The sequence below is a fragment of the Ranitomeya imitator genome, chromosome 3 (assembly GCF_032444005.1).
Source record: "Ranitomeya imitator isolate aRanImi1 chromosome 3, aRanImi1.pri, whole genome shotgun sequence".
NCBI lineage: Eukaryota > Metazoa > Chordata > Amphibia > Anura > Dendrobatidae > Ranitomeya > Ranitomeya imitator.
In genome coordinates this window covers 811798060-811825341 of record NC_091284.1, presented here as the reverse complement: position 1 = coordinate 811825341, position 27282 = coordinate 811798060, and the positions used below count along the sequence as shown (strand labels likewise).

At 46.2% G+C, this 27282-nt stretch overlaps 1 protein-coding gene across 1 annotated transcript in view; it reads left to right on the top strand.

Moving 5' to 3' along the window:
- The window catches only part of EED (embryonic ectoderm development), a 28693-nt gene extending 11037 nt beyond the window's left edge, over positions 1-17656 (top strand). Inside the window, exons 2-12 of the mRNA XM_069759281.1 lie at positions 509-661; positions 2631-2723; positions 2813-2878; positions 3950-4075; positions 4159-4240; positions 4471-4562; positions 10913-11046; positions 11546-11651; positions 14091-14249; positions 14945-15018; positions 17352-17656. Coding sequence (XP_069615382.1) covers positions 509-661; positions 2631-2723; positions 2813-2878; positions 3950-4075; positions 4159-4240; positions 4471-4562; positions 10913-11046; positions 11546-11651; positions 14091-14249; positions 14945-15018; positions 17352-17478 — 1212 coding nt within the window. The 3' untranslated portion in view covers positions 17479-17656. The remainder of the gene's footprint in view (positions 1-508; positions 662-2630; positions 2724-2812; positions 2879-3949; positions 4076-4158; positions 4241-4470; positions 4563-10912; positions 11047-11545; positions 11652-14090; positions 14250-14944; positions 15019-17351) is intronic.
- The last annotated feature ends 9626 nt before the right edge of the window (positions 17657-27282 follow it).

The window sequence follows — 27282 nt, the reverse complement described above, 5'->3', positions numbered from 1 at the left end:
CAGTAATCGCTGCCTGTGGTGTCTAACAGCGTCTTTCTCCTCTCTTCCGGTGTCTTGGCCGTATAAGCTTTTGTAGACCGATAGCTAAGGGCCGCCGCGCAGAGATAGGTAGAAGTAGGGTGATGGTTAAGTGATCGTCCGGCGAAGTATCGGTACGCCGACGACCAAGATCTCAGTGCACGGACTGGCTGCAGCTCTGCCGGCTCGAGTGTGACTTCCGCGGCTAGTCCATGCACGAATCGGAGCCTGACTATGACTTTCCCTGAAACATCGTAGCGTTTCACAAAAGGCATAGTTGGGAAAACTGTCCGGCAACCACAGGGAGAGATGTGACTAGTCCGGCGCAGCTCCCGGCCGGCTTCTCCATGTCTTGCTTCCGTCGATAGACAGATCTTTCCCTATGATCACAGATCGGCTTTCATAACTTTTTCTCTGAAGCTCGGCAGCATTTGTTACCTATTAGCCCGCCGTGTATTGAGTCTCGTTTTTTTTCTCTTTCCTTTTGCAGGATGATACCGTCAGTATAGAGAGTGGCACCAACACAGAACGACCAGATACCCCCACAAATACCGCAAATGCCCCCGGGAGGAAAGGTTGGGGCAAAGGAAAATGGAGATCAAAGAAGTGTAAATACTCATTTAAATGTGTCAACAGCTTGAAGGTAATTGTACAAATTTAGGTTTATATATGCCCTGGATGAGATATGCTCCCTTTTAAGAGCTTTGACAATTTTTTTTTTTTAACTGCATATATTTAGGACTAAAAAATTTTTTTTAAATGTGTTGTGACCTTTATTTCTAGTTACATCATTAACCGGTCGGTTTGATTAACTTTATAGTTTGATAGATCAGACGTAAGGATACTAAATACTTTTTTTGCTTATGAAGTGGTATTATTATTATTATTAAGAATATATATGTGTGTGTGTGTGTGTGTGTTTTACTCGTATAGCGCTATTCCACAGCGCTTTGCAGACACAGAGAGATGATGGAGATATACAGTATATATAGATTTGTGTTTCCTCCTGGTTCTCCGGTTTCCTCCCTCACTCCAAAGAATAGGGAATTAGATTGTGAAGCCCCAATTGAGACAGTGATAATGTCTGGAAAGCGCTGTGAAATTGATGGTGTTATAGAAGTGAGAATAAAAAAAATTATAATATCTTCATGTTTGGGAGGGTTATTTAGAAAAAAAATAAAATTGTAATATATATTTATTTAATAACCCCCTCAATTATTAAAATAAACATACCGTATATACTCGAGTATAAGCCTACCCGAGTATAAGCCGACCCCCCCTAATTTTGAAACAAAAAACTGGGAAAACTTATTGACTCGAGTATAAGCCTAGGGTGGGAAATGCAGCAGCTACTGGTAAATGTCAAAAATAAAAATAGATACCAATAAAAGTAAAATTAATTGAGACATCAGTAGGTTGTGTTTTTGAATATCCATATTGAATCAGGAGCCCCATATAATGCTCCATACAGTTCATGATGGGCCCCATTAGATGCTCCATACAAAAAAGGCCCCATATAATGCTCCATGCAGTTATGGCCCCATAGATGCCCCATATAAGGCTCCATGCAGTTCTTTATGGCCCCATAGATGCCCCATATAATGCTCCATGCAGTTATGGCCCCATAGATGCCCCATATAATGCTCCATGCAGTTCTTTATGGCCCCATAGATGCCCCATATAACATTGTGCCACAGGTACTGCTGATGCACTAAAAAAAAGAAAGAAAAAAAAAGACACTCGCCTCTCGTCGCTGCTCCTCAGCGTCCCGTCTCGCCGCACTGACTGTTCAGGCAGAGGGTGGTGCGCACATTAATACGTCATCGCGCCCTCTGACCTGAACAGTCAGTTCAGACGACGCGGAAGTCGAGGCGGTGGTGGAATGAAGGAAGGTGAATATGACATACTCACCTGCTCCTGGCGCGGTCCCTGCATGTCCCACGTCTCCGGGAGCGGCAGCTTCTTCCTGTAGTGAGCGGTCACATGGTACCGCTCATTACAGTAATGAATATGTGGCTCCACCCCTATGGGAGTGGAGTCCATATTCATAACTTTAATGAGCGGTACCAGTGACCGCTGAACAGGGGAAGAAGCTGCCGCGCCCGAAGACGGTGGGACATGCAGGCACCGCGTCAGGAGCAGGTGAGTATTTGACAGGCATCGCTCCCCCTCACCCGCCGACCCCCCACCTTCCATGACTCGAGTATAAGCCGAGAGGGGCACTTTCAGACCATTCTTTTGGGCTGAAAATCTCTGCTTATACTCGAATATATACGTTATGTTATTTTTGTCTTTAAATTTAATTTTGAAAGCTTTCCTTTAAGTGTTAGTCTGGAGCCTGGAATTGTTTGATCACTTAGACTATTTAGTGCAATATTACAGTATTGCCGTGTATAGTGTAAATTGCAGCATCCCATGAAGCTCGGCACGTGGCTGAGCTTCAGAGCAGGACCAAGATGGCAGCCGCCGGGGGGCACGTTTATTTAGGCAGGGGGTCTTCCTCTCTCCATCCAAAAACATGGTCTGTTTTGCACAGTGTACTATGAAAGCCCCCTGAAGTAATTGCAGGTCTTCCCCCCCCCCCCCCCCGGGGGGTGTTATATGTTTTGCAGGAAGACCACAATCAGCCGCTGTTCGGAGTACAGTTCAACTGGCACAGTAAGGAGGGTGACCCGCTGGTGTTTGCCACTGTGGGCAGTAACAGGGTAGGTGCCGGAACTCGCCGCGGTTCTGTGCCCCTCGGGGAGACCAGACGTCACTGACTGTCCCTCTCACAGCCTCGTCTTCCTTGCAGGTCACGCTGTACGAATGTCACTCACAAGGGGAAATCCGCCTCCTGCAGTCCTACGTGGACGCCGACGTATCCTTCACATGGGACTTGTTTCTGGGGGCTTGCAGAATATTTTAACCCCAGAAAAACAAAATACCAGTGGGTTTAAATTACAGTATAATTTAATTTATTTTTGTGATTTGATCACTTGTACTATAATACTTCAGCATCGCAGTATGTAGAAAAAAAAATAGACCCTTATACTTCATAGGTGCACCAAGTTAGTGGCAACAGGGATAACACATTGGCATTGTCACATTCTTAACATGTGGGCAGGTGTAAGAAACCATTTAAAGGCCAATGTCGGTGACTGCTAACCAACTCTGGTTGCTGCAGTTAGCGGCCGGCGCTGGCTGTGTTATACAGCAGGCACCCACCCTGTGCATAGTACATGTACGTCATTAGAGGCTGGCGGTGTTACACAGCAGGCACCCGCCCTGTGCATAGTACATGTACATTATTAGATGCTGGCGGTGTTACACAGCAGGCACCCACCCTGTGCATAGTACATGTACATCATTAGAGGCTGGCGGTGTTACACTGCAGGCACCCGCCCTGTGCACAGTACATGTACATTATTAGATGCTGGCGGTGTTACACAGCAGGCACCCACCCTGTGCACAGTACATGTACATTATTAGATGCTGGCGGTGTTACACTGCAGGCACCCGCCCTGTGCACAGTACATGTACATTATTAGATGCTGGCGGTGTTACACAGCAGGCACCCGCCCTGTGCACAGTACATGTACATTATTAGATGCTGGCGGTGTTGCACAGCAAGCACCCGCCCTGTGCACAGTACATGTACATTATTAGAGGTTGGCGGTGTAACGCAGCCGGCACCCGCCCTTTGCACAGTACATGTACGTCATTAGAGGCTGGCAGTGTTACACAGCAGGCACCTGCCCTGTGCATAGTATATGTGTCTGCAGGAAGGGGGCAATATTACTGTAGTTGCCCACTATAAGTTGACTTTACAGTTGGTTGGTGGTCATGATGATGGGGTTCAGGGGTTGCACTGCTCATATACCAGCATCTCCTCAATGTGCACTGATTTTTTTTTTTTTGGGAAGTTTAACTCCTTAACTGCAAGAATTAGGCAGACGAGAACTTTTATACCTGTGCGTGGACTTACGACAGCAACACAAGTCACCCTCTCCTGGCAGTGGCCGGCTCCCGGGGGATTATCCGGATTATTAATCCCATCACTATGCAGTGTATCAAGGTACGAGGGGCCGATGTGAACAACTCTACAACCACAAGTGTTTTTTTTTTTTGTGATAATACAGAATTTTTCTTTATTTGCAGCACTATGTCGGCCACGGCAATGCAATCAACGAACTCAAGTTTCATCCACGTGATCCAAACCTACTGTTATCTGTCAGCAAAGGTAAGTAATAAAGGAAGTGCTGAAAAGTCCGACCATACACGGGACCGGCAGATCTGACACCATGTCGGTGAAGGACGTCATAGTGATGTGCATGAGTGGGCAGTGAACAGTATGGCCGCACCATGAGCCATGACACCGGATTGGACTTTATTTCCACCTTGGTCGCTCACGTCCTCATATACCGTGTTCGGCCTCTTACCGATCCACTGACCGTTGTGTTTTTTCTGCAGATCATGCTCTGAGGCTCTGGAATATACAGACGGACACACTCGTGGCGATATTCGGCGGTGTGGAAGGTCACAGAGATGAAGTGTTGAGTGCGGTAAGTTATCATTATTTTAGTTGGCGCTCGGGATATCCACGGTCCAGCAATTGCCAGCTTCACACCTACAGTCTGTCTAGGCTGGCCGCAGGTCTCTCCCACCTTCCTGAGGTCAGCCATCCTTCATATGTGCCCATGGGACTATTTGGTTAGGAGAATTGTAGCTGGGAAACTCGTACCTGTGATGCCTGCCTAAAGAGTTATGCCTATACTTAGGATTCGCATAACCCTCTGATTGTACGCTCCCCGACCTCTGGGACCCCCATCGATCTTGAGATCCGGCTACAGCACCTTCTTTCATGGTAGCAGAAGTGCACTTGTTGCTCCTTTTTCTCCCATAACAACGAATGGAGCAGTGGTCGGGTATTCGCACCTCTGCTACAAGTCAGGACAGCGCTGCAGAGCCCCAATCTCGAGATCAATGGTCGGGGTCCTAGTAGTCGGTCTGTACAATCAGCCATTTTGAATCCAACGAACAATGGATAGCTTGTTTTCGTGGGGGGAGAATAGCCCTGCATACTTTAATGAGACTGAATTTTGACGTTCCAATATCACGGTCTGACTAGCAATCGTGATTTCTGGGATGACCATGGGTCTCCTGACCCGAACCCATGCTTACCTCCCCCCGGATGCTGCTGCTGCTTCTCTCATCTCTATGGATTGCTCCTTTAACCCCTTCCCGACCCATGACGCCACGTAGGCGTCATGAAAGTCGGTGCCAATCCGACCCATGACGCCTATGTGGCGTCATGGAAAGATCGCGTCCCTGCAGATCCGGTGAAAGGGTTAACTCCCATTTCACCCGATCTGGAGGGACAGGGGGAGTGGTAGTTTAGCCCAGGGGGGGTGGCTTCACCCCCTCGTGGCTACGATCGCTCTGATTGGCAGTTTCACTTTCAACAGCCAATCAGAACGATTTGTAATATTTCACCTATTATAACGGGTGAAATATTACAATCCAGCCATGGCCAATGCTGAAATATCATCGGCCATGGCTGGAAATACTAATTTGCCCCCACCCCACCTCACCGATCGCGCCCCCAGCCCCCCGATCTGGCCGGTACACTGCTCCGGCTCTGCTCCCCCCCGTGCTCTTGTCCGCTCCCCCCGTGCTCCAATCACCCCCCCGTGCTCCAATCACCCCCCCGTGCTCCAATCACCCCCCCTGCACTCCGATCCACCCCCCCCCCGTGCTCCGTTCCAGCCCCCCCGTGCTCCGTTCCACGCCCCCCGTGCTCCGTTCCACGCCTGCCGCGCTCCGGTTCCCCCCCCCATGCTCCAATTTCCCCCCTTCCCCCGTGCTCCCCACCCACCCCATCATACTTACCGGTCCTGCCGGGCTCCGTCCGTCTTCTCCCTGGGCGCCGCCATCTTCCAAAATGCGCCCGCCGAATCTGCCAGCCGGCAGATTCGTTCCAAAGTGCATTTTGATCACTGAGATAGATTATATCTCAGTGATCACAATAAAAAAAATAATAAATGACCCCCCCCCCTTTGTCACCCCCATAGGTAGGGACAATAAAAAAATAAAGAAATTTTTTTTTTCCACTAATGTTAGAATAGGGGTAGGGTTAGGGCTAGGGTTAGGGGTAGGGTTAGGGGTAGGGTTAGGGTTTCGGTATGTGCACACGTATTCTGGTCCTCTGCGGATTTTTCCACTGCGGATTTGATAAATCCGCAGTGCTAAACCGCTGCGGATTTATGGCGGATTTACCGCGTTTTTTCTGCGCATTTCACTGCGGTTTTACAATTGCGATTTTCTATTGGAGCAGTTGTAAAACCGCTGCGGAATCCGCAGAAAGAAGTGACATGCTGCGGAATGTAAACCGCTGCGTTTTCGTGCAGTTTTTCCGCAGCATGTGTACAGCGATTTTTGTTTCCCATATGTTTACATTGAACTGTAAACTCATGGGAAACTGCTGCGGATCCGCAGCGGTTTCCGCAGCGTGTGGACATACCTTTAGAATTAGGCTATGTGCACACGGTGCGGATTTGGCTGCGGATTGGCCGCTGCGGATTCGCAGCAGTGTTCCATCAGGTTTACAGTACCATGTAAACCTATGGAAAACCAAATCCACTGTGCCCATGGTGCGGAAAATACCGCGCGGAAACGCTGCGTTGTATTTTCCGCAGCATGTCAATTCTTTGTGCGGATTCCGCAGCGTTTTACACCTGTTCCTCAATAGGAATCCACAGGTGAAATCCGCACAAAAAACACTGGAAATCCGCGGAAAATCCGCCGGTAAAACGCAGTGCCTTTTACCCGCGGATTTTTCAAAAATGATGCTGAAAAATCTCACACAAATCCGCAACGTGGGCACATAGCCTTAGGGTTAGGGTTGGAATTAGTGTTGTGGTTAGGGTTGTGAGTAGGGTTATGGCTACAGTTGGGATTAGGGTTAGGGGTGTGGGGGGGTTAGTGTTGGGGTTAGAATTGAGGGGTTTCCACTGTTTGGGCACATCAGGGGTCTCCAAACGCAACATGGCGCCACCATTGATTCCAGCCAATCTCGTATTCAAAAAGTCAAATGGTGCTCCCTCATTTCCGAGCCCCGACGTGTGCCCAAACAGTGGTTTACCCCCACATATCGGGTACCAGCATACTCAGGACAAACTGCGCAACAATTACTGGGGTCCAGTTTCTCCTGTTACCCTTGTGAAAATAAAGAAATGCTTGCTAAAACATCATTTTTGAGGAAAGAAAAATGATTTTTTATTTTCACGGCTCTGCGTTGTAAACGTCTGTGAAGCACTTGGGGGTTCAAAGTGCTCACCACATATCTAGATAAGTTCCTTGGGGGATCTAGTTTCTAAAATGTGGTCACTTGTGGGGGGTTTCTACTGTTTAGGCACACCAGGGGCTCTGCAAACGCAATGTGACGCCCGCAGACCATTCCATCAAAGTCTGCATTTCAAAAGTCACTACTTCCCTTCTGAGCCCCGACGTGTGCCCAAACAGTGGTTTACCCCCACACATGGGGTATCAGCGTACTCAGGAGAAACTGGACAACAACTTTTGGGGTCAAATTTCTCCTGTTACCCTTTGGAAAATAAAAAATTGCAGGCTAAAAGATCATTTTTGAGAAAATAATTTTTTATTTTTATTTTCATGGCTCTGCGTTATAAACGTCTGTGAAGCACTTGGGGGGTTCAAAGTCCTCACCACACATCTAGATAAGTTCCTTTGGGGGTCTAGTTTCCAAAATGGGGTCATTTCTGGGGGATCTCCAATGTTTAGGCACACGGGGGCTCTCCAAACGCGACATGGTGTCCGCTAACAATTGGAGCTAATTTTCCATTCAAAAAGTCAAATGGCGCTCCTTCCCTTCCGAGCCCTGCCGTGCGCCCAAACAGTGGTTTACCCCCACATATGAGGTATCGGCGTACTCGGGAGAAATTGCCCAACAAATTTTATGATCCATTTTATCCTACTGCCCATGTGAAAATGAAAAATTTGAGGCGAAAATAATTTTTTTTTGAAAAAAAAGTACTTTTTCATTTTTACAGATCAATTTGTGAAGCACCTGAGGGTTTAAAGTGCTCACTAGGCATCTAAATAAGTTCCTTGGGGGTCTAGTTTCCAAAATGGGGTCACTTGTGGGGGAGCTCCAATGTTTAGGCACACAGGAGCTATCCAAACGTGACATGGTGTCCGCTAACGATGGAGATAATTTTTCATTCAAAAAGTCAAATGGCGCTCCTTCCCTTCCGAGCCTTACCATGTGCCCAAACAGTGGTTTACCCCCACATATGAGGTATCAGCGTACTCAGGACAAATTGGACAACAACTTTCGTGGTTCAGTTTCTCCTTTTACCATTGGGAAAATAAAAAAATTGTTGCTAAAAGATAATTTTTGTGACTAAAAAGTTAAATGTTTGACGGCGATCAGTGGGACTCAATATTGGAATACGTGCCCAGGATCTCGATGAGTGAGCCTGGGAGGCTGTCACAGCTGTTGGTCATTCATAGGGCTTATAGAACTCCGGACATGTTGTATAAAGCTGGTCTAAGGCCTAACTCCGAATGCTCTAGGTGCTCGCAGTCCGAGGCGGGTATCCTCCATATGATGTGGCAGTGCCCCAGGTTATCCTCGTTTTGGATCGTGGTGCTAAATAAAGTGGGACTAACATACAAATGTTCGATACCACGGGATCCTTTGGTATGCATATTGGGTTACGTAGAGGAGATTGTAACTGATAACTCGTACAAAACAGTCATTGCAAGATTGCTGTTTATTGCTCGAAAGTTGATCGCTAAGTTTTGGATAAGGGTAGAGCCACCAACGAGAAGAGATTTCATGACACAAGTGGACTATATCGTGGCATTGGAGAAGAGCATTTATTCTAAAAGAAACAAGATGGACCTTTTCAACAAGTTGTGGAATCCTTGGCTCAAGTCGGCGTGATCTGGAGATTGTTTTCTAGTTTTTTGGGTACTCTGCCCCCGTGGGAGCAGTATTGACATGACACCTTCTTGTTCTTGGTTAAGGATAGACGTTTGGGAGGATCGGAGTGGTTCTTCTTGGGTCTCCGGGGATGGGGGGGGAGGGGAGGGGAGGGAAGCTGGTTTGGGATTAAAAAGTTTATTGAAAATGCAGAACATATGTATGTACTGTTTACAGTAATGTAATCTACTTATATTTTTCTTACTGTTTAATAAAAATATTTGATTAAAAAAAAGTTAAATGTTCATTTTTTCCTTCCATGTTGCTTCTGCTGCTGTGAAGCACCTGAAGGGTTAATAAACTTCTTGCATGTGGTTTTGAGTACCTTGAGGGGTGCAGTTTTTAGAATGGTGTCACTTTTGGGTATTTTCAGCCATATAGACCCCTCAAACTGACTTCAAATGTGAGGTGGTCCCTAAAAAAAATGGTTTTGTAAATTTCGTTGTAAAAATGACAAATCGCTGGTCAAATTTTAACCCTTATAACTTCCTAACAAAAAAAAAATTTGTTTCCAAAATTGTGCTGATGTAAAGTAGACGTGTGGGAAATGTTATTTATTAACTATTTTGTGTCACATATCTCTCTGGTTTAACAGAATAAAAATTCAAAATGTGAAAATTGCGAAATTTTCAAAATTTTCGCCAAATTTCCGTTTTTATCACAAATAAACGCAGAATTTGACCTAAATTTACCACTAACATGAAGCCCAATATGTCACGAAAAAACAATCTCAGAACCGCTAGGATCCGTTGAAGCGTTCCTGAGTTATTACCTCATAAAGGGACACTGGTCAGAATTGCAAAAAACGGCCAGGTCTTTAAGGTCAAAATAGGCTGGGTCATGAAGGGGTTAAAGGGAACCTGTCACCCCGTTTTTTGAGATTGAGCTATAAATACTGTTAAATAGGGCCTGCGCTGTGTGTTCCTATAGTGTATGTAGTGTACCCCGATTCCCCATGTATGCTGAGAAATAACTTACCAAAGTCGCCGTTTTCGCCTGTCAATCAGGCTGGTCAGGTCGGGAGGGCGTGGTGACATCGGTGGTTCTTCCTCAGCTTTACGTTGGTGGCGTAGTGGTGAACAAGCAGCGCGCGATCTGCGCTGTTATCCCTTGCATCGGTGGGGGCGGCCATCTTCCTGGGGCCGCGCGTGCGCAGATCGAGTGCTCTGCTGCACGGGGCTTCAGGAAAATGGCCGCGGGATGCCGCGCGTGCGCATTAGAGATCGCGGCGGCCATTTTCCCAAAGCCGAGTTTGCATCTCGGCTTTGGGAAAATGGCCGCCGCGATCTCTAATGCGCACGCGCGGCATCCCGCGGCCATTTTCCTGAAGCCCCGTGCAGCAGAGCACTCGATCTGCGCACGCGCGGCCCCAGGAAGATGGCCGCCCCCACCGATGCAAGGGATGACAGCGCAGATCGCGCGCTGTGTCTTCACCACTACGCCACTACGCCACCAACGTAAAGCTGAGGAAGAACCAGCGATGTCACCACGCCCTCCCGACCTGACCAGCCTGATTGACAGGCGAAAACGGCGACTTTGGTAAGTTATTTCTCAGCATACATAGGGAATCGGGGTACACTACATACACTATAGGAACACACAGCGCAGGCCCTATTTAACAGTATTTATAGCTCAATCTCAAAAAACGGGGTGACAGGTTCCCTTTAAAACCACCCAAATGCTTCTGTGCCCACACAATCACACACAGCTACTACCATAAATCCAGTGGGCTGTAGGTATCGATATGGATCTATACAGGGTCTCCCTGACGTCTAGAGGGGGGATATCTGGATCCCCGAGCGCTGCAGCCTCAGAATTTGCCCCTTTAACTTCAATCCTATCTCGGTGAGTAGTGCAGAATTGGAACAAAATAGAAAGTGTCTTTTTGTTTTTTCTTCTTCCTAGGACTATGATCTTCTAGGGGAGAAGATAATGTCCTGTGGCATGGATCACTCCCTCAAACTGTGGCGGCTGAACTCCAAAAGGATGAAAATCGCCATAAAGGAATCCTACGACTACAATCCCAACAAAACAAACAGGTGATTCTGGGGCGCGTCCTGATACCCCGGCACTGCCGCTCTACACGTTGAGGTCTAGGTGGCTGTACACAATGCACCCAGACCTATAGGTCTTTCCATGCCAGCATGGTGGTCTCCACAAGCAGAAAGTGCCCCTTACATCTTCATCGAAGGCCTCTATGGTTACATTCACATAACCCTGCCAGATGTTGCTTTCGGATTCCATACATTTTGTTTTTGTTTAATGGAGCCCCATAGACTTTAGAAAGAAGCTACCAAATTTTGCTTTTGGAGTAGACATTAGTTTAATGCCCAGAATCATGTAGAAGTCTTGTTAAAGGGTCCGATCTTGCCTTATAGGGTGGCACTAGAAAACCAGCCGTTCTGATAGACCTTTATAGCATCTTGCAGGTTTTTGCTACAACGGTTCGATGCATCGTTCCCATCTGTTCTACAGGGTGACTATTTAGAGATTGCAGGTTTTACCTTCTTGTAATTTTTTTTTCTTCCTGTTCCACAGACCATTTATTTCACAAAAGATCCATTTCCCAGACTTTTCCACAAGAGATATTCACAGAAATTACGTTGACTGTGTGAGGTGGCTGGGAGACTTGATATTGTCTAAGGTGAGAGGATGGATGACCACTGTAAAAACTTCACAATTTATACAGTGGCTTGCGAAAGTATTCACCCCATTGACATTTTACGTGTTTTGCTGCCTCCTAACCTGTAATTTCTTCTTTTTTTGAGGGTTTGCATCAGTTCATGTAAAGTACATGCCTACAACTGACTATTTGGTTTTCTTTTTTTTATTTTTAAGCGAACGACAAATAAGACACAATACCTGAAACTTTCAATGTGCATATCTATTCACCCCACCCCCCTAAAGTCATTACTTTAAAGAGCCTTCTTTTGCGGCAATTACAACTGCATGTCGCTTTGAATAAGTCTGAGTTTTCCATATCTTAGAGCTGGCATTTTTGCCCAATCCTCAAGACAAAATTTCCACCTCCTTCAAGTCAGATGGTTTCCTCTGGTGAACCATCTATCTTCAAGTCTGACCACAGATTCTCTATTGAATCAAGGTCTGGGCTGTGACTAGGCCGCTCCCAAAACATTTACACGTTCACGAGTGTTGCTTTAGCATTTTGCTTTGGGTCATTGTCTTGTTGGAAGGTGAACCTCCGTCCCAGTCTCAAATCACTGACAGACTTGAAACAGGTTTTGCTCAAGAATATCCCTGTATTTCGCAGCCCACCATCTTCCACCTTGATTCGGATCATTTTCATTGTCCCTGCTGATGAAAAACATCCCCACAGCGTGATGCTGCCACCACCATGTTTCACTGGGGGATGGTGTCCTTGGAATGGTGAGCTGTGTTGGTTTCTTGCCAGACATAGCGTTTACCTTGGCCCAAAAATTCAGTTTTGGTCTCTGACCACAGCACCTTCCTCCATACATTTGGGGCGTCTCCACATGTCTTTTAGCAAACGCAAAACGAGCCTTAGAATTTTGGTGTATAAGTAAAGGGTTTTTTCTGCACCCTCTTCCATAAAGGGTCACCTGTATGAAGTGCACAACTTATTGTGGTCGTATGGACAGATAATCCATTCTCTGCTTGGGAACTCTGCAGCTCCTTCAGGTTTACCTTTTGGTCTCTGTGCTGCCTCTCTGATTAATGCCCTCCTTGCCTGGCCTGAGAGTTTTGGTGGGCGCCCTCTCTTGGCTGGTTTGTTGTGGTACCATGTTTTTTTTTCTGTTTAGTGATAACGGATTTGATGATTCTCCAGAATTCATCAGAGATTGGGATATTTTTTATAACCCAACCCTGACTTGTACTTCTCAACAACTTGGTCCCTGACTTGTTTGGAGATCTCCTTGGTCTTCATGGTGGTGTTTGGAGATCTCCTTGGCCTTCATGGTGGTGTTTGGAGATCTCCTTGGCCTTCATGGGGGTGTTTGGAGATCTCCTTGGCCTTCATGGGGGTGTTTGGAGATCTCCTTAGCCTTCATGGGGGTGTTTGGAGATCTCCTTGGCCTTCATGGTGGTGTTTGGAGATCTCCTTGGCCTTCATGGTGGTGTTTGGAGATCTCCTTGGCCTTCATGGGGGTGTTTGGAGATCTCCTTAGCCTTCATGGGGGTGTTTGGAGATCTCCTTGGCCTTCATGGTGGTGTTTGGAGATCTCCTTGGCCTTCATGGTGGTGTTTGGAGATCTCCTTGGCCTTCATGGTCGTGTTTGGAGATCTCCTTGGCCTTCATGGTGGTGTTTGGAGATCTCCTTGGCCATCATGGTGGTGTTTGGAGATCTCCTTGGTTTTCATGGTGGTGTTTGGAGATCTCCTTGGTCTTCATGGTGGTGTTTGGAGATCTCCTTGGTCTTCATGGTGGTGTTTGGAGATCTCCTTGGCCTTCATGGTGGTGTTTGGAGATCTTATTGGTCTTCAAGGTGTTGTTTGAAGATCTCCTTGGCCTTCATGGTGGGTTTTGGAGATCTCCTTGGTCTTCATGGTGGTGTTTGGAGATCTCCTTGGCCTTCATGGTAGTGTTTGGAGATCTCCTTGATCTTCATGGTGGTGTTTGGAGATATCCTTGGTCTTCATGGTGGTGTTTGGTTAGTTCTGCCTCTTGTTAATGGTGTTGCAGCCTCTGTGGCCTTTTAGAAAAGGTAAAGTGTATATACTGACAGACATGTGACACTTAGATTGCACACAGGGGACGTCCCGTCACTAAGCATGGGACTTATGAAGAGAGTTGCTACAACCAGAAATGGCAAAATAAGTAAAAAGCCAAGGGGCTGAATACTCTTGCAAGCCACTGTATATTAAGAACACAGAAAAAAAAGGAAAGAACCAGGAATATGATGCGGGGATGGGCAGAATTATCAGACAAGCGCCAAGGTATAAACCTCAGAATAAAGCCGATGAAGATAAACATTAATATCTTGGCATAGACATCTCGCGGGCAGACAAGGATCATTGTCATATTGCACTGATAACAATATCGTTAAAGGGCCGGTGACTCAATATAAAATTTCCAATTATTAACTTTTCTTTTTTCTTTCAGTCCTGTGAAAATGCCATTGTGTGCTGGAAACCGGGCAAAATGGAGGACGACATAGACAAGATCAAGCCAAGCGAATCTAATGTGACCATCCTGGGGAGGTTTGATTACAGCCAGTGCGATATCTGGTACATGAGATTCTCCATGGACTTCTGGCAAAAGGTTTGTTATGCCGCCTGGTGTTTGCTAATGTTCAGGGACAACTCCTTGTATACAGCGCCTGATGGATATCTGCAGGGGCTGCTGGGTCCAAGTATCTACATTTTCAATGTATTTACTATAGTGTAACGGTAACGTGACTGTTACTGACGGTTGCTTGCCTCCTGGCCGGGCTTTCACGCATCCGCCGCCTGGTTAGGGTGCTGATGATTACCATGGCTGCCGGTGGCCTGAAGACACCTTTTTGCTTCCATATTTATATTCCTATAAATTGCAATATATAGCACAAGTGATCTAGAGAGAAGAATAATAGTTGTATAACGAACACCCCCCCTGTCCCCAATCTGTCATATCATATACCAGAAAGAGGGGTAAAAAAAAGGTCAGACTTACGGTTGTCTTTTTTTTAGCCAAAAAGAAAAATATGAGTCGTATGTATACCAAAATACAAAAAAGCACAGCTGTACAATGGTGTCATTCTACATGACAGCTTAACCCTCAAAAAAGAAAAAAGTCCTCATATAGCTGTCAACAGTCAAATTAAAAAAATAAATGAAAATAGAGAGGAAAAAGCGGAAGTTGAAAAAAAAAAAAAAAAAAAAAGTGAACATGGGGTAAAATAAAAATATAATTTCCATATCAGTCTCCTTGTATTCGGGATCTGCAGTTTTATGATGATTCATGTCTCTCCCCTGCAGATGCTTGCACTCGGAAATCAGGTGGGGAAGCTGTATGTCTGGGACTTGGAGGTGGAGGATCCACACAAAGCCAAGTAAGTGCTGCCGCGGCCTGGTAGAGCCGATCCCGGAGCTGACGCTCTGAGTCTGAGTTCACACTACACACACAGGACAGGGCTTTATGCCCCTCATTATGAAAGGTGCGACCACTGCACCATTAAAGGGAATTTTTGGCCAGAAAATCACCTTTTGTTTAAATCCGTTTTTTTTTACCGTACTTACATTTTGTAACATGTTTTCTTTTTTTTCTTTTACTACATCAGGATCATTATTACAAAAAGATTGCTAACACCTCACAATAGGTGATGTCACAGCTCACCTCCTCCTCCTGTACAATGACTGATAACACCTCTATATACAGTAGATAACACAGGATCCACCATTCACAATAGGTGATGTCACAGCTCACCTCCTCCTCCTGTATAATGACTGATAAAACCTCTATGTACAGTAGATAACACAGGATCCACCATTCACAATAGGTGATGTCACAGCTCACCTCCTCCTCCTGTACAATGACTAACAACACATCTATATACAGTAGATAACACAGGATCCACCATTCACAATAGGTGATGTCACAGCTCACCTCCTCCTCCTGTACAATGACTGATAGCACCTCTATATACAGTAGATAACACAGGATCCACCATTCACAATAGGTGATATCACAGCTCACCTCCTCCTGTACAATGACTGGTAACACCTCTATATACAGTAGATAACACAGGATCCACCATTCACAATAGGTGATATCACAGCTCACCTCCTCCTCCTGTACAATGACTGATAACACCTCAATATACAGTAGATAACACAGGATCCACCATTCACAATAGGTGATGTCACAGCTCACCTCCTCCTCCTGTACAATGACTGATAACGCCTCTATATACAGTAGATAACACAGGATCCACCATTCACAATAGGTGATATCACAGCTCACCTCCTCCTCCTGTACAATGACTGATAACACCTCAATATACAGTAGATAACACAGGATCCATCATTCACAATAGGTTATGTCCCAGCTCACCTCCTCTCCCCTCTCTTCATAATGACTTTTGCACTCACTCCTTTGATGCTTCAATACAAGTCAGGGTCAGAGTCTGTTCATTGTGGCTAATTTACAATTGAAATAGATGTGGTCTTGCATCTTCATACAGGTCCATTCACCCACAGGACTTTAGAATTCCTGTTCTTGTAATATATGGGGGTCTCAGCAGCAGTTAGACCCCAACTGATTCTACATTTATCACCGATCTCCTGAATAGGTGCTATGTTGGTAGGACGACCCTTCATCTGCTTTAGATGATCAGTTTACATATGGGCTAGACATATATAATGGAGAGTGTGATTGGGCCAGTTATATTAACCATGGGGGAAGAGCTGCTGCCTAGTACCAGTTTCATCTGGGCTTTGTACAGACAACCCAATAATTTCAACCAATGCTTTATTTCTCTTGACCAACCATGTCACCAACAGGTTGAACAAACCAAACAATCCCTTTAAGACAAAAGAGGCAGAGAACAAAGTAAAAGTTGGCAGAAAAGCACTACTACCTCTATCTGGAACACGTAGCACTAGTTAATGGAGGGCCACAGAAACATCAGTGTCGTCTCAACAAACTTCACATAAATTAATCATCATTAATATCTTGTGAGAGAAATAAGCTGCTTTCTCCAGATATGACCGAGCCACTTCTCTCTCCTGAACCTAACATTAGCTTTAAAAAAAAAATTGGTAAGGTGAAAATTGAGACTGGGATCAGATTACAAATGTTGATTGACATCTATGGAAAAGACGGAAAGAAGAAACAGATCACGCTCCTTCTTTCTAGTAAGTATTTTACATCATGCTAGAGCTGGAATCACAGCTATACTGCTCACAGCTGGACTCATGACTCGAGGCTGCGTTTCACGGTTCCGCGCATCCACGGTTGGGTAGGTACAATGATGTATGTATGTCTTCCATGAAGCTGCTGCTTCTGAGCATGTGCTAGATATAGACAGTAGAGAAAGGAATCTCTTATGTCTGTGTGTGCTATGTATTGGAGACATACCAGCTAGTCTACACCTACTAGCCCAGAGACGGCTGAAAACTAGGTGGAAAGTGTATCATCCAATCCAGCTGTGAGCAGCGTAGCTGTGAATCCAGCTGTGAGCAGCGTAGCGCTGAATCCAGCTCTGCATTGACAAAACACTAGAAAGCAGCAGCGAATGGCCAGAAATGGTGTTATTCCTCATATACACACACCCAAGACATCTCAAGTCACCTGAAATGATGGGTACACTTAAAGACAGGTCATACAGCGAAGCCTCCTGAGATGAGGCGTACATACGAGTAACCCATAATCCTCTCTTTGCAGGTGCACAACTCTCACTCATCCCAAATGCGTGGCTGCAATCCGACAAACGAGCTTCAGCAGAGACAGTAGCATCCTCATAGCGGTTTGCGATGACGCCACTATCTGGCGCTGGGACCGACTCCGGTGAACCACCACCCTCCTCCTCCTTCCCTGATGAAAGACCAATGTGGTGTAATGTGCTCTGTCTGGCGACTAGTGTTTGTAGGAGGCTTGTCAGCCAAAGCTGAGTTTAGTGAACCCCCTATGTACTGTCATTTCGCTACAATTCAGCTGCTTTTATTAAAAAAAAAAAAAGACAAAAACAATTTTTTATTTTTGTACAGCTTTCTGTAACGTCTGTAATGTTTTTACGGATTTTAATGTATTTACTGTCTGATGTATATGGCGTCTTTTGTATGTTTGTGAGACACGAGACTCGTTGGGAAGACGGGACGGTTATGTTCCGCTTTATGTAAATATTTTGTTTGTAGCCTTTTAAAGTAGTTGTTATTAATTTAAGAATATTTTTGATGGTTACGGACTGTAACGTTCACAGTGGACTAAATCCAAAAAAAAAAAAGAAGAATTTTAACTGCTCGGAAAGAGTCTGAAAGTAAAACTATCATCATGCGTCATGTAATGGAGAAACGAGAATAATTAAAAAAAAATTAACAATGAAAACTTGAATGTTCTGTTTTGTGATTTGGGCTATGCCGCATTTGGCAATGGTGCACTGTAAACCTTTACATGGTCCCTGCACTTTAAGACAATCATCTCTTAGATTGATTATAAGAAGTGAGGGCGGATCTTTATCGCTTTACGGGAAGCGGGTGGCGTGTCTTTAGGGGAAGCGGGTGGCGTGTCTTTTAGGGAAGCGGGTGGCGTTTCTTTACGGGAAGCGGGTGGCGTGTCTTTACGGGAAGCGGGTGGCGTGTCTTTACGGGAAGTCTGTGATGTGTCTTTATGGGAAGTCTGTGACGTGTCTTTACAGACACGTCAAAAAACTGAGACGGGCTTCCAGGGTCGCTGAGTGGAAATGGAAGCGATCCCGCTCTGCCGACCACTTCATCGCATACAAGTATTCCCTCGCCAGCTTCCAGACCATGCTCACTGGTGCAAAACAAACTTCTCATCTCTCATATCCTCCCTTTCTCACAACCCTAAACAGCTTTTCAACACTTTCAATTCTCTACTCCGTCCCCCAGCACCTCCTCCTTCTCTCATTTCTGCTGAAGACTTTGCCTCTTACTTTAAAGGGAACCTGTCACCGTCAAAACGGAAGTTGAGCTAAGCCCACCGGCATCAGGGGCTTATCTACAGCATTCTGGAATGACCGGTTCCCTTTAAGCAGAACATTGATGCGATCAGAGAAAGCTGTGGCCCGCAGCCCCCAATGCCCCCTCTTAGCTGCTCAACCCTGTTCCTCCAAAACCAGCTTCTCCACCATGGCAGAAGATCACCTCTCCACTAGTGATGAGCGAATAGCATTGTTGCTCGGGTCTCCTCGAGCACGCTCGGGTGGTCTCCGAATATTTGTTAGTGCTCGGACATTTAGTTTTCATCGCCTTAGCTGCATGATTTACCACTGCTGGACAGCCTGAATACATATGGGAATTCCCTAACACAGGCATTCCTCACATGTATTCAGCCTGTCTAGCAACCGTAAATCATGGAGCTGAGGCAATGAAAACTAAATGTCCGAGCACTAACAAATACTCGGCGACCACCCGAGCGTGCTTGGGGAGACCCGAGCAACAATGCTATTCGCTCATCACTACTCTCCACCCTCCTGTCAAGATCACACACCACCACTTGCACGCTTGACCAGCTCCCGTCTCACCTCATCCCTAACCTCGCCACAGTCTTAATCCCAACCCTAGCACACCTCTTCAACCTCTCACTCACAACTGGTGTCTTCCACTCCTCCTTCAAGGATGCCTCGATCACACCCATCCTCAAAAAGCCCTCCCTCGACCCATCCTATGTGTCTAGCTATCGCCCAATATCTCTTCTCCCTTATGCCTCAACACTACTGGAACAACACGTCCATCATGAACTTTCCTCCCACCTCTCTTCTTGCTCCCTCTTTGACTGGTTACAATCTGGCTTCCGAGCCCATCACTCAACTGAAACTGCCCTAACTAAAGTCACCAATGACCTACTAACCGCCAAGAGCAAGCAACACTACTCTGTCCTCCTTCTGGACCGGTCTTCTGCCTTTGACACACTGGACCACTCCCTCCTGCTACAGATTCTACCATCTCTTGGCATCACAGACATGGCCCTATCCTGGATCTCGTCATATCTGACAGACCGGACATTCAGTGTCTCCCTCACCCACACCACCTCCTCACATCGCCCCTTGTCTGTCGGTGTTCTTCAAGGCTCTGCTCTAGGACCCTTACTCTTGTCTATTTACACCTTCGGCCTGGGACAGCTCATAGAATTCCCACGGTATGCAGTATCATCTCTACACCGATGACACGCAGATCTACCTATCCGGACCCGGCCTCGCCTTCTTACTCACCAAAATCCCACACTGTGTCTGCTATCTCGGCCTTCTTTTTCTGCTCTCTTTCTAAAACTGAACATGAACAAAACAGAATTCATCATCTTTCCCCCATCTCACTCTACCCCTCCACTATACCTACCCATCAATATCAGTGGCTGCTCACTTTCCCCAGTCCCACAAGCTCGGTGCCACGGGGTGATCCTCGACTCTACCTTCTCTTTCAAGCCACATATCCAAGCCCTTGCCTCCTCCTGTCGTCTCAAACTCAAAAATATTTTCCGAATCCGCGTGTGAAGGTGTGATATGCTATGTGGGTATCATTTTTGTGTATATTTCTATTACTTATTTTCAGGGTGTTCTCTTGTAGAAGGAGTTATTTGCTAATTGAAGAATGGCTGTTGCTGCCATCTGATATGAGCCTCCACAGTACTGTATTGTTTGCTAATATGTTAGGGTACCGTCACACAGTGCAATTTTGATCGCTACCATGGCACGATTCGTGACGTTCGAGCGATATAGTTACGATATCGCAGTGTCTGACACGCTCCTGCGATCAGGGACCCCGCTGAGAATCGTACGTCGTAGCAGATCGTTTGAAACTTTCTTTCGTCGTCTAGTGTCCCGCTGTGGCGGCATGATCGCATGGTGTAACATATATCGTATACGATGTGCGCATAGTAACCAACGGCTTCTACATCGCACATACGTCATGAAATTATCGCTCCAGCGTCGTACATTGCAAAGTGTGACAGCAGTCTACGACGCTGGAGCGATATTGTTACGATGCTGGAGTGTCACGAATCGTGCCGTCGTAGCGATCAAAATTGCACTGTGTGACGGTACCCTTAATGACATGTTGACCTAGCTTGTTGAAACAATGAGCCCCTGAGACCTTCCCCCTCCTGACCTGTGAATGAGGAGGGGGACTTGTTAAAATATCATGGAGGTGAGACACAGATAAGTCCTGTGTGGAATGATGATGTGTTCACAGCATCTCAGAGAGCAAGAACAGTATATGGACTATGCTGTCTGCTGGATTGTTGGACTTTTATCCTGTTACTGAACTGCATTCGTGTTCTGGACTATTTTATCCTTTGTGTGGTGGATTGTATATGGACCTTTTGTATTTCTGCCTAAATAAAGGTCTTGGAATTGTTTACTATACTCTAGCTCTGTTGATTGTGTGATACTGGAGAAGGACACCCTGACAACTGGTGGCAGCAGTGGGATCAACAGAGTGTAACCTAATGGAGAACCTCCCACAGAGTGAGTACAGAAATTGGACTGTATCCAGTTTACAGGAGAGAGCCAGAGAGCCTGGGCCTGAACTACCAGGGACTGACTAAAGAGGCCTTAATTTATCTACTGGTGGGTGCCAGCCAGACCACCACCTCCCATATGTCTGAAGGACAAGCCCAGGAGATGAGGACCCCCACCCCAAAAAGTCAGTGGGTGGTGTGGTACGAAGAAGAGATTGCGGTTCTGGGCCCAGGCGTCTCTCAGGAGTACAAGGGGGAGGCTGCCCGCCGGGCACAGCGGAGACAAGAAGCAATGGAGCTTGAAAGAGGGAGTAACGCAATGTGGAATGTAAACCCAACGATCCGGGAGCCTGTACGGATCACCCGGACAGAGTTTAAGCCATTTGATGAGGCTTCCGGAGATGTGGAGGGGTTCTTCAAGGACTTAGAGCAGCAATGTGTTGTGATGAAGGTGCCCCACAATGGTGCTTACCGAACCATTGACTCACAGTGGAATTGGGATTATAACATTGTAAAGCAGACTATCCTGGATTACCATGCTATCACCCCAGACTCATATAGTGCCAAGTTCCGAGACCTCCCATGCACTACAGGGGGATCGTTTAGGACGTATGCACATAAGATGTCCCAGGCATGTCGGAGATGGCTGGAAGCCGAAAACGCCTTTACTGTGGAAGATGTTACACAGGCGTTCCTTATAGAACAATTTCTTGCCGAGTGCACCGCAGAGGTGCGGGAATAGGTCCGGGAGCGCACGCTGTGGATAGAGCTGCAGCCCTGGCCGATGAAGCCCTTACTATCCAACCACAATGGAGGAGGCTTCTGGACAATAAACCTTGGCCTGCTCCCGTGCCCCGTCTCCCTCCGATTATATCTGCCCTTCCACCTAGTCGCAAGCCGATGACAATCACACCTCACAATCCTGGGCCCCAACAGTTTTGACCACAACCTGGGGGTATCACAGAGAGGAGATGTTATGGGTGTGGGCAACCTGGACATTTGCAGTCTGGCTGTCCCTCAAGGATTCGGAGGGAGCCCCACCAACCCCACCTCGTCCAGTGCATCTTGTGCACTCCATCCCGCCTGAGGAAGAGCTACCACCACCCCCACCAGAGAGGACCACAGACCCGGGTACCATAGATACCCCTCCTGGAGTGTACGGACTCCGGCCTTTGTACATCAGAAATACAGAGCAATGGCAACGCCACCTGCAGGATGTCTTAATTGATGGATACAAAATGTCGGGATTTAGAGACACGGGGCATTCCTGACAATCGCTGACCCCCGTATGGTTCGACCCGAGGCAATTGACCAGGGCCCGGGAATTCCCGTTGTCCTGGTGGGGGGTGTCCGCAAATATACAGGTCCTTCTCAAAAAATTAGCATATAGTGTTAAATTTCATTATTTACCATAATGTAATGATTACAATTAAACTTTCATATATTATAGATTCATTATCCACCAACTGAAATTTGTCAGGTCTTTTATTGTTTTAATACTGATGATTTTGGCATACAACTCCTGATAACCCAAAAAACCTGTCTCAATAAATTAGCATATCAAGAAAAGGTTCTCTAAACGACCCATTACCCTAATCTTCTGAATCAACTAATTAACTCTAAACATATGCAAAAGATACCTGAGGCTTATATAAACTCCCTGCCGGGTTCATTACTCAAAACCCCCATCATGGGTAAGACTAGCGACCTGACAGATGTCAAGAAGGCCATCATTGACACCTGTATACAGCAAGCTTTGGTACGTTTGGATTATGGTTTTGGAGAAAAACTGTGTTGGATTGGAGTTATGGGAGGACTCCCTGCAGATATCCTCCTTGGAAATGACATTAGGGAGTTACAAATTCATTTTGTGGGAGCAGAAGGTCCGTGGGCCTCTCACTGTTCTGAAAGAACAATTGGAGGGAGATATCGCATGAACGCCCATCATTCCCTACGTTCTAGAGTTCAGAGACTGTCTCGCCCAGCTAGCTAACTTGGCTAATGAACATCAGCGAATGGCCCAGTCCAGTCAAAAAGCCTGGTATGACCATAAAGCCAGGACCCGGGAATTTATGGACAAGTGCTTGTGATTATTGCAACCCCTGCCACTGTACAAGGAACTATGAACTATTGAGCAAACTGGACTAAAGTGAGCAGGCCAGAGGTCTGTATAGACCTCATAACGTGCTCACTTATGAGGGGGGAGAGGTTGTGATGGTGTGATATGCTATGTGGGTATCATTCTTGTGTATATTTCTATTTTACTTATTGTTAGGGTGTTCTCTTGGAGTTATTTGCTAATTGATGAATGGTTGTTGCTGCCATCTGATACCAGCCCCCCACAGTATTGTATTGTTTGCTAATATGCTAATGACATGTTGACCAAGCTTGTTGAAACAATGACCCCTGCAACCTTCCCCCTCCTGACCTGTGAATGAGGAGGGAGACTTTTAAAATATCAGGGAGGTGAGACACAGTCCTGTGTGGAATGATGATGTGTTCACAGCACCTCAGAGAGAAAGAAGAGTATATGGACTATGTGATCCTCTGTCTGCTGGATTGTTGGACTTTTATCCTGTTACTGATCTGCATTCGTGTTCTGGACTATTTTATCCTTTGTGTGGTGGATCGTATATGGACCTTTTGTATTTTTGCCTAAATAAAGGTCTTGGAATTGTTTACTATACTCTAGCTCTGATTGTGTGATACCGGAGAAGGACCCCGTGCATTCCTAGACCACGAAACTACAAAAACGCTAGTGCTCGCCCTTATCTCCCGCCTTGACTACTGCAACCTCCTACTCTCTGGCCTCCCCTCTAGCATTCTGGCACCACTCCAATCCATCCTACACTCTGCTGCCCGACAAATCCACCTGTCTCCCCGTTATTCCCCAGCTTCTCCCCTATGCTAAACCCTTCACTGGCTTCCTATCGTCCAGAGACTCCAGTTCAAAAGCCTTAGGATGACATACAAAGCCATCCACAACCTGTCTCCTCCATACATCTGTGACATGGTCTCCCGATACCTACAACCTCCGATCCTCACAAGATCTCCTCTACTCCCCTCTTATCTCGTCTTCCCACAACCACATCCAAGACTTCTCCTGTGCTTCCCCCATACTCTGGAACTCTCTACCCCAACACATCAGACTCTCGCCTACCATAGAAACCTTCAAAAAGACCCCGAAGACTCACCTCTTCCAACAAGCCTACAGCCTGCAGTGATCCTCAACCTGCTGAACAGCCGCACAGCCAGCTCTACCCTCACCTAGTGTATCCTCACCCATCCCCTACAGACTGTGAGCCCTCGCGGGCAGGGTCCTCTCCTTCTGTACCTGTTAGTGCCTTGTTTTTTGCTCATGTTTATTGTATTTGTCTATATTTGCCCCCCTTTTCACATGTAAAGCGCCATGGAATAAATGGTGCTATAAAAATGTATAATAAAAATTAATACAGGAAGTGGGTGGCGTGTCTACAGGAAGAGGGGGGGTGTCTTTACAGGAAGTGGGTAGCGTGTCTCAGGATGTGGGGTGTCTTTACAGGAAGTGGGTGGCGTGTCTCAGGAAGTGGGGTGTCTTTACTGGCAGTGGAGGCGCGTCTTTAAGTAGGAGTGTGTCTACTCTACAGGAAATGGGGGATATGTCTCTTTTCAGGAATTGGGGGCATGTCTTTATCGCTAAAGCACGTGAGTGTGGGTCTTTCTCTTTACAGGAAGTGGGAATGGGTCAGTATCTCTTTACAGGGAGAGGGGGCAGGTCTTTACCTCTACAGGGAGTGGGAGTGGGTCGTTATCGCTTTACAGGAAGTGGGAGTGGGTCGTTATCGCTTTACTGGAAGTGGAAGTGGGTCGTTATCGCTTTACAGGAAGTGGGGTGGGGTCGTTATCGCTTTACTGGAAGTGGAAGTGGGTCGTTATCGCTTTACAGGAAGTGGGGTGGGGTCGTTATCGCTTTACTGGAAGTGGAAGTGGGTCGTTATCGCTTTACAGGAAGTGGGGTGGGGTCGTTATCGCTTTACTGGAAGTGGAAGTGGGTCGTTATCGCTTTACAGGAAGGGGAGTGGGTCGTTATCGCTTTATAGGAAGTGGGAGTGGGTCGTTATCGCTTTACAGGAAGTGGGAGTGGGTCGTTATCGCTTTACAGGAAGTGGGCATGGGTCGTTATCGCTTTACAGGAAGTGGGCATGGGTCGTTATCGCTTCACAGTGATACAGAAGTGTTTGTTTTTGTCTTTTCTACTGCTTTCCTGTCTTTTCTCCTGCTTTCCTGTCTGTCACTACAATGAGGCATAGCAGAGGTGGGCTTTTATTTCAGAGCAGGTAAGTCAATGGGCAATGGAAGCTACAAAGCACTTTGAGATGTGAGTAAAAAGAAATTCCAGCACATACAGTGCTGGCAGAATACTGATGAAAAGGAACCTCCCACATAATTGTGGCCGACGAGCATGAGAATCGGGACAGTTCCAGGACATACTAGGTTGGGATGTTCATGAAAGACTGCTTTGCTACATGTTACGAGAACAAGGTACACATTACAGGGTTTGTACACTACTAGACTACACCCCATTAACCCCTTTGGGCAACAATATGTCCTAAACTTGGTTGTCCACATGTGTGGAGGGGACTCGGAAGCTGAGCTCCCTCCACACATGATGGATGCCTACTAATAGGTGAGCTCCGATCGCTGATGTTAAGTGATCGATGGTGGCATCTAAATGGTTAACACCAAATACGCAATATGTGAACCCAGGATTAAACAGGAATACTAAAAAAAATAAATATTAAAAACTAACTTGCGCTACCCGTAATGACTCCTCAAATCACTCTCGCCGCCCAATCTACCTACAAAGCACCATCCTGAGACTCCTAAAAAGTCTCAAGGTGGATAAACTGCAGATCCCTATCTCCTTTCAACCATTCTTCTTACTTCAAGCTGATATATGCTACCATACAGTTTGTCACTTCCTGTGCGCATCCCCAGTCACTGTAAGCTTGCCAAGGATCTCGGGACACGCCCCCTTCGTGACATCACCAATCAGAGCTGAGCTGTTCAAAGCACAGACTGGAGAGCTCTACTCTGTGCTTGGAAGGAGCTGGAGGTCTGGGCATCAGGTGTGATTGCTCAGGAACGGAGCAGAATTTTAATAACAAGTAAATTATGAAATTTCTTAATTTATTATAGTCTTTACATTGCCTTAATAATTCTGTGCGCCTGGAAAACCCCTTTAAATTGTTTCTACTGACTGATGATGCCTTGATGACGGTGAAAATGTCGTTTTTATTTTCTAGGTATTCTGCAATATTATTGTACTGGGCATGTGCAGTATTCAAACAAATGATAGAAGGTCAATATTATCGCAGTTCTGATAGTTCAACTTTTTTTTTTTGCCCATTCATTTTTTATTCATTTTTTTATTACTTTTGTTTAAAGGGAAACATGGTGGCGCCCTCTTGGTGGAGACATTATTTTTCTCTAGGAAGATGGCGGCACCTGTGCAGTAGCAGCTATCAGATTGCCGATAAATGCTACTGTGCAGGCGAGGCCGGCGCCATTTTCAAACTGATTTTTAGAAACATTTTTTTTTTAGGAATTTTTATGTATTCCATAAAAAAGAATAATTATATGCACAATATGGATGCGATCATGGTGCCTCAGCAGAAGGGGATTTTTTACAATTAAATATATATAATATTAATTACGTAAACTAGGGGGCGGGTCAGTGAGGGATCAGTGACCAGTCAGCAGTCTGCATTATGAATATCTAATTAGACTCCTAATGACCTGGAGAAACATAATGGCAGGTCAGTGTTTTTAGCATTTGGTGAATATGGTAAAAAAAAAAAAAAAAAAAAAGGACCAAGATGGCGACTACGGTAATCTTCAGTAGGTCCCCGGCTGTCATGGTAACGTTTGATGCAGATTGCTAAACTCATACCAGAATAATCTGTAGATTTCTGATTTAGGGTCCAGATTGAGGAAAATCTGCCTAGGTCTCTGGGCAGAAGAAATGAGGCTTTTAACCAGCTCTTTTGTTTTCTGCCCTTTTCCAACATGGCGGACTCTAGCCGGGTCATGTGACCACACAGTGTCTGGTGCTGAGGCAGACGTTTGTCTAGAGCTCTGCCAGTCTCCAATATGGCGTCCCGAGCCTCGGGTGGGCGGGGCTTGAGGCGCGTATTGCTTT